General features: G+C 51.6%; 1 protein-coding gene across 2 annotated transcripts in view; it reads left to right on the top strand.

Moving 5' to 3' along the window:
• The window catches only part of GLI3 (GLI family zinc finger 3), a 286282-nt gene extending 279054 nt beyond the window's left edge, over window positions 1–7228 (top strand). The window contains exons 14-15 of one of the 2 annotated variants that reach the window (XM_027123980.1): window positions 2515–2842; window positions 3743–7228. In XM_027123980.1, coding sequence (XP_026979781.1) covers window positions 2515–2842; window positions 3743–6075 — 2661 coding nt within the window. In that variant the 3' untranslated portion in view covers window positions 6076–7228. The remainder of the gene's footprint in view (window positions 1–2514; window positions 2843–3742) is intronic. The other variant, XM_027123981.1, reaches the window with a different exon arrangement.
• The last annotated feature ends 359 nt before the right edge of the window (window positions 7229–7587 follow it).

Genomic DNA, 7587 nt, shown 5'->3' with positions numbered 1-7587 from the left:
GGGCCCGTGAGCCATGGCCGCTGAGCCTGCACGTCCAGAGCCTGTGCTCCGCAACGGGAGAGGCCGCAACAGTGAGAGGCCCGCGTACCACAAAAAAAAAAAAAAAAAAAAAAATTTACAGTGATTTTGCTCAGTGACATCTGAGGTTCTCCAAGATGTGAAATATTTTATAAAATAATTAAATCATAGAAACAAAGGGCTGGAAAGAGTTCACAGAGACTGAGACTAGATCCCTTATATTACCGGTGTGGAAACTGAGGCTCAGTGAGGTTAATAAATTAATCAGATTTCCACGGGAGACTATTTTATGAATATGTACACACACATGTAAATATAAGTAGATATCTTCATAGGCATTTACTAAGGTACAGATATACATTTCTAATATTCTTTCTTCAAAAACTTGTCTTTGATTTGCTCATCATGCTATAAATTAAATTCTTTCTCCTTTTTTTCTTATTATTCCAACTTCTCTTCTGTGTAATGCTCCTAAATGTCTTCTTCTCACTTCCTAAGGACAGTGGGTAATAAGGTGAGGGAATTTTGGCTTCTCTTCTCTCTTTGTTTTGTTTTCATTTAACTTTTATTTGTTTCACTTTTCTTTCGTCTTTGTCCTTTGTGATATTTTTAGTAGTGGACGTTACTCAGATATGTTTCCAACATAGAAGTGATGTGTTTTGAACATTCAGCATGTGGAAATGTGGAGTTAGATGTTGAAATCCATCATTCTATTTGTCTAGGTTTTCATAATAAATCACACTGGGGCCAACCAAGCAGATGTTCTCAAAGACTATTTAATTGTCATATTGACTAGTGTAAATTTATGCTTGGACCAGACGTGCACCACCTTCTTAGAGCAAGATCTGAATACACTCATGGGCAATTTAATCTATATTGAAACGTCTGCGCTCCTTTACGCATTTTCTAAGTGTAGGTGCATGTGAGCCTTCTTCCGGGCCCTGTGGAAGTGTGAGCCTGCATGTGCGTGTGTACATACACACAGATTCACATACACACACACACATGCTGATTTGACAATCCAAGCGTAAAAGACATCCAAAGCCCTGGATGATCTAAGTTCTCTGCAAAGGAGCAGGTGGTCTGGCCCTTCAGGACACTGCAGAAGCAAAAACGTAAAACAGGCTTCATGCATTCACGATCACGTTTGTGTATCTTATTTTTCTCTGCTTGGTTGCCCAGAACACGCTTAGTGTACCATGTGGTGCTCGCTTAGAAAGTGTTCATTTGCTTGGGTGTATGTACTGTGTTCTCAGAAAAACCATTCCACGGAAAATGACGGTGTCCAGACCCCTTGCTGACAGCGCTGTGGTTCCACCAGAGACCACAGCCGTCTATACTGGAGTGTGTGTAGTTATCTGTCCCTGCTCTTGGGCTGCTGTCAGGCTTTAGTTTTTAGGTAACACCGGAGAGGGTGCTACAGAAGAATGGAAGGGAGGCCGGTCTGGGAGTCTAGGTCATCACAATGTTCGCTTTGTGACTTTGGGCAGTCACTGAACTTCTCTGAACATCACTTTTCTTATCTCTGCCTAAAGGATTAGAGTGTTTATCCACCAGGGCACCACTGGAATTTTAGACGGGCCAGTTCCAGGTTGTGTGGACTGCTCAATGCAGGCCATTCTATAGAGGGCTCCCAAATGTGGAGTCAGTGAGCTTTCCAGTCCCCACGGCCAGGGGCCCGTGGAGGGCGTTCTTTCCCTGAGAACCAGTGGACCAGATTAAGTTCCCATCGAGTTGCAGAACTGGCTTACCCAGTCCACTTGGTTGGGGTTAGGGAAACCGGGCCCAATTCTCCTAGTGCAATGCGGATCCTCTCTGGCTATAGCAGAAGCCAAGTGATTGAAGTTTTCCCTCTCACAACTGCTTTTACCTACACCCTGCTTGGAGTTCTACAAAGCAAGAAAATGTAGAAGGAAATAGAGAGGTTACAACAGCCCGGAATAGTATAGAGGGGCTGGTTGGAGGGGAGTTAACGTGTGCTCTTGGAACATATATTCCGAGGACTAAAGCGATTATAATAACTGCTAACGCTCTCCGAGCCAATTAATTACTGTCATCCAGGTCTTTTTGAACTTTGTGTGTTTTCAGGGCTTTACGCCTCTTTCCCACAACAATCCCTAGGATAAATAAGTTGTCCCCATTTTCTGGATAAGCAAACTGACGTTTAGAGTGGCTAAGTAATTTGCCCAAAGGATAAAGTCATGGAGGTGGGGTGGGAATCAACAAGGAAGTGTGATGCAGAGCCAGCATTTGGGGCAGGGTTCCGTGGCTGATACATCATATCCGGCACCCCCGCTGTCCATCCCCTCCGCTGCACGTCCGCCGGCGGCGCGGTCACTGAGGTTGAGGGAGGCCGCCTCCACTCACCGGAACGTAGTTCTCCTCATCCCACCCACTGAGAATCCCGCAGGACTTGGTCTGCGTGATCTCTTGTCCTCCGCCCCCTGGCCTGTATCATTCGGCTGACATTTCTTTCGTTTCCTCTTGACTGCACAGACATCTCAGCCAAGCCCTGGTGGTCAGTCTTCATGCAGCAGCCAGCAGTCCCCCATCAGCAACTATTCCAACAGTGGGCTCGAGCTTCCTGTAACCGATGGAGGTGGTATGGGCGACCTCAGTGCCATTGACGAAACCCCAATCATGGACTCGACCATTTCCACTGCAACCACAGCCCTCGCTTTGCAAGCCCGGAGGAACCCGGCAGGGACCAAATGGATGGAGCACGTCAAGCTAGAGAGACTCAAACAAGTGAATGGAATGCTTCCGCGACTGCATCCCATTCTACCCCCCAAAGCCCCTGCAGTCTCTCCTCTCATAGGAAACGGTGAGCTCTGGCCAGTCCTCGTGTCTGCGCAGGGTTTTCTGTTCTTTCAGGGGCAGCCGGAGCACTAAGCAGACCCGGGCCCTTGGTTTTTGCATTTGCTTGTTTCCCCACCAGCCCTAAAATGATGCTGGAACCATAAATATTAGTGTTGCCTTTCTGGAGAGTCCATGTTTTAAAAGCAGGCAGTAAGAGGTTAATCCTGAAATGAAAAGTAAGACTGTGCATGACTCGTATTCTGATGGTGAAATCATACCTCTTAGACCAGGGGAAGGAAATCCCAGCCACAGAGGCATCCCGGGTTAGCACCTGTCTCTGGCTTCCATAGTCTGCAGCCAGGAGGTCAGCAGCCACTTTGACTGATGGCCCAGTTCAGAGAAAGGCAAGCCATCTTTGTCACCGTCGGCCCCCAGTCCGTTTGTGTTTCTGAGATCACACTCAAAATCTGCAGCATAGCCCAAGGGTGAACCTCCCCCACCCTACCTACTCAGGTGCGCTACACCCGCATAGGATGTCATGGGGAAGCCCTGAGCTTACATATATGCCTTCTGCCCTGGTACTTCCTATAACTTGAGCACTGTATATACTTCCAGGGACCCTTCACTTGGCCCTTACACTGCACCAGTGAAGGAGCTTAACTCATCCAGGGAGTTGTTCCTGTTTTCTTTAAACCAGGTGTGGGCCATGTACAGCTCCCACCTGCTCTTGTAAATAAAGTTTTATTGGCACCCAGCCTCACCCACCCCTTTACTACTGTCCCCAGGCCCTTTGGTGCTGCAGGGCAGCGATGGGTAACCTTGGCCGAGGCCGCCCGGCCCCAGAAACCGAAAAGAGTCACTGTTCGCCGACACCTGTGTTAAGTCATCCTGAAATGAACCCCTGTCTCCCCGGCTTTCTGTGCAGGCACGCAGCCCAGTACCAGCTGCAGTCTGGGCGGGCCCCCGCCCCTTCTCCCGAACAGAAGCGACCTTTCTGGGGTGGACATCACCATGCTGAACCTGCTCAACCGGAGAGACAGCAGCGCCAGCACCATCAGCTCCGCCTACCTGAGCAGCCGCCGCTCCTCCGGCATCTCGCCCTGCTTCTCCAGCCGCCGATCCAGCGAGGCGTCCCAGGCCGAGGGGCGGCCCCAGAACGTGAGCGTGGCCGACTCCTACGACCCCATCTCCACCGACGCCTCGCGCAGGTCCAGCGAGGCCAGCCAGGGCGACGGCCTGCCCAGCCTGCTCAGCCTCACGCCCGCCCAGCAGTACCGCCTGAAGGCCAAGTACGCCGCTGCCACGGGCGGTCCGCCGCCCACCCCGCTGCCCAACATGGAGAGGATGAGCCTCAAGACCCGGATGGCCCTGCTGGGCGATGGCAGGGAGCCCGCGGGGACCCTGCCTCCCGTACATCCTCCCCGGAGATGCAGCGACGGCGGCGCGCACGGGTACGGCCGGCGCCCGCTGCTGCCCCAGGATGCGCTGGGCAATAGCGTGAGAAGAGCCAGCGACCCGGTGCGGACGGCGTCCGAGAGCCTCTCCCTGCCCCGGGTGCAGCGGTTCAACAGCCTTAACAGCTTCAACCCTCCGGTGTTGCCTCCATCCCTGGAGAAGCGTAATCTAGTGCTTCAGAACTACACGCGGCCAGACGGGGGCCAGTCCCGACACTTCCACGCGTCTCCCTGTCCCCCGAGCATTTCTGAGAACGTCACCCTGGAGTCCCTGGCCATGGACGCCGATGTGGGCCTGAACGATGAGGATCTCCTGCCCGACGACGTGGTGCAGTATTTAAATTCCCAGAACCCAGTCGGGTATGGGCAGCACTTCCCGGGCACCGTCTCTGATGACAGCAAAGTCCCCCACGGGCCCGGCTTGGGGAGCGGGCCCGGCGACTTTGACCCCCTTGGGCTGCCCGGCAGCCACGCCAGCCAGCAGTATCGTGGGCTGCAGCCGCCCTGCACTGATGCCGGTAAATCCGACCTGCCCATTCAGTGGAACGAAGTCAGCTCAGGCAGCGCCGACCTGTCCTCCTCCAAGCTGAAATGCGGCCAGCGGTCCACAGCGCAGCACGCCCGCGCCTTCGGGTTGTACAGCCACGTGGGCGTCCACCCACAGAATCCCTTGAGGAGCGGGGCTGGCCCGACTGGGGGGTATCCGACCCCCGGGGAGCACGGCGGCTCCTTCGGGGGCCCGGAGCACTTGGTGAGCCACGGCGGCGGCGGCGGCGGAGCTGCGGGCAACAACGGGAACGCCTTCCACGAACAGCCCTATAAAGCCCAGCAGTATGGGAACTGCCTGGCCCGGCAGCCCGGCTTGCTCGACGGGGCCTGCGGTGCCGGGATGCAGGCAGCAAAGCTGAAAAGCATCCCCGTGCAAGGGAGCGGGAGCCAGCCGGATTTTGGCCTGTCGGCACCGAACGAGTCAGCTGGCAGCACGGTGAACGGCATGCCCAGCCCAGACCCGGTGGGACAGGGGTACCTGGCGCATCAGCTCCTCAGTGACGGCATGCACCCCCAGGGGGCAGGCCGCCCCGGGCAGCACATGCTGGGGCACGGTAGCGCTACCTCACATATCCACGTCTATCAAGGGCCAGAAAGCGGCCTGCCAGGGCCTCCCAGCACCGGCATCCAGCCGTCGAGCCTGGCAGCCGTCAGGGGCTACCAGCCGTGTGCCAGCTACGGGGGCAGCCGGCGCCAGGCTGGGCCGAGGGGCGGCCTCGCTCTGCAGCCAGGACAGCTCAGTGACCCAAGTCAGACCTGCAGGGTGAATGGCATCAAGATGGAGATGCCAGGGCAGCCCCATCAGCTCTATTCGAATGTGCAGAGTTACTCTGGTCAGTTCTATGACCAAACCATTGGCTTCGGTCAGCAAGACATGAAAACTGGGTCCTTCTCCGTGTCAGAAGCCAACTGCCTGCTCCAGGGGGCGAGCGCCGAAAACTCTGAATTACTCTCCCCAGGTGCTAACCAGGTGACGAGCACAGTGGACAGCCTCGACAGCCACGACCTGGAAGGGGTGCAGATTGATTTCGATGCTATCATAGATGACGCGGACCACGCCAGCCTGATGTCAGGAGCCCTGAGCCCGAGTATCATTCAGAACCTTTCTCATAGCTCGTCCCGCCTCACCACGCCACGCGCCGCCCTCCCGTTGCCAGCTCTGTCTCTGAGCACCACCAACATGGCAATCGGGGACATGAGTTCTCTGCTGACTTCCCTCGCGGAAGAAAGCAAATTCCTTGCAGTTATGCAGTAGGCATTAGGGGGAAAAAAAAAAAAAGACTGCCAAGAGACCTGAAACTTTAGGAGTTTAAAAGATTAAATTGACCCTTTCTTTTTTTCTTTTTTGGCTGTTTCGTTTTTGTTTTTTTTAGTTCTGTATATGTTTTAGCAATCTCATCTCACCTAACTGGGATGTGTTTCAAGTATATTCCTTTTATGGAAAAGGACTCTGAAAAACCCTAAAGTATTCTAGGGAGAAACTGTCTTCCATTTCAGTTTTGAATCAGTATTGTTACACTCGAAACACCCTCTTTTTTTAAAAACTGTAAGCCTGCCCCCCTCCTTTTTTTTTTAGTAAACCGGTGTAAATGTGTGATGTGCATGTTCTTTCTTTCTTTTTGGAGAGAGGGCAGATGAAAGGATTTGACATGTTTCTCTGTTACTCCAAGGAAATAGGAACTGGTGTGCTTGTGACCAAGGGGTTACACTTCCAGCTTTTTTCCATTTTCCTTTACGTGTGTTCAGCGTTTGTTTTCGTGTTTTGTTTCTTTTGTTTTTTAATTCCCACACTGGGCACGAGAATCAGAACATGGAGAGGGAGTTCGGGAATCTCTTGTGAGTGTACTGTATCAGAGGTCACAGGTTTTTGAGGTGCTCCTTGCCCGCAGTTCAGTTCAGAGCATGCTTTAGACAGATACACACAGGTCGAAATCTGGGACTCCTGCACATGACATGGTGTGCCCACCACTGGGGTTTAAAATTCTTCCTGTCCATACGTGAGCTTGGGGTGGGTACGTCTGTACAACAGTTCTCAGTTATCGACCTTGCCTCCTGTCTCTCTTTCTGTCCATGAATGTTCAGTGCTCTTCCAGGGAGACGGGGAAGGGCGCTGGGTGACACTCAGACATATGCTGTTACTTTCATCTGTTCTGGTAAGAAGGTAGGTGGACTGCAGATTCAAGCTACCGTGGAGAATTTGTTTGGGGAATATTTGTGGGTTTGCGTATTTGTTGATAGTTCCATCTCTTGCCCCATTTTCATAGATAACTGAGAATTGATGATATTTAGTTCTGAGTATATAGGTACTTAACCCCACAACTGGCTGTGTCATTAACATATGTTAATTCCACTATAGCGAAGGAGTATTTCTATTCTAAGTGCCCTATTTTAGGGGATTTATAAAACTTGGTTGTAAAAGAAAAAAGCTCACAGACAAAGATATTTGGAATAAATCGCTTCAAATATTTTTAGTATTTAAAAGCACTGGGGAAGAAGTTTTGTAGCTGTGTGGATACCTTTCTTTTGCACCCTATCTATGAAGTGATGCATCCATTTAAGAAGTTAAGTGTTGTATGCAGTTTGTCCTTCATGTGGACTTAATCTGGACTTTTTTGGATTAAAACATTTAAAGATTTAAAAAGTGCAGCTACTCCGCAGGTGCAGTTGCTACACATAAAAGACATACTAGGTGTGCACAGAGTATGTGGATTATCCAGCATTTTACTTTTAAAACTACGTAAGCTATGAAAATAAAACATCGACACCT

Source organism: Aethalodelphis obliquidens, unplaced genomic scaffold (genome assembly GCF_003676395.1).
Source record: "Aethalodelphis obliquidens isolate GAN/ISIS:26980383/991018 unplaced genomic scaffold, ASM367639v1 scaffold27, whole genome shotgun sequence".
Taxonomy (NCBI): Eukaryota; Metazoa; Chordata; class Mammalia; order Artiodactyla; family Delphinidae; genus Aethalodelphis; species Aethalodelphis obliquidens.
Note: the sequence above shows the minus strand (reverse complement) of the source record. Positions and strands in the feature narration are given on the sequence as shown.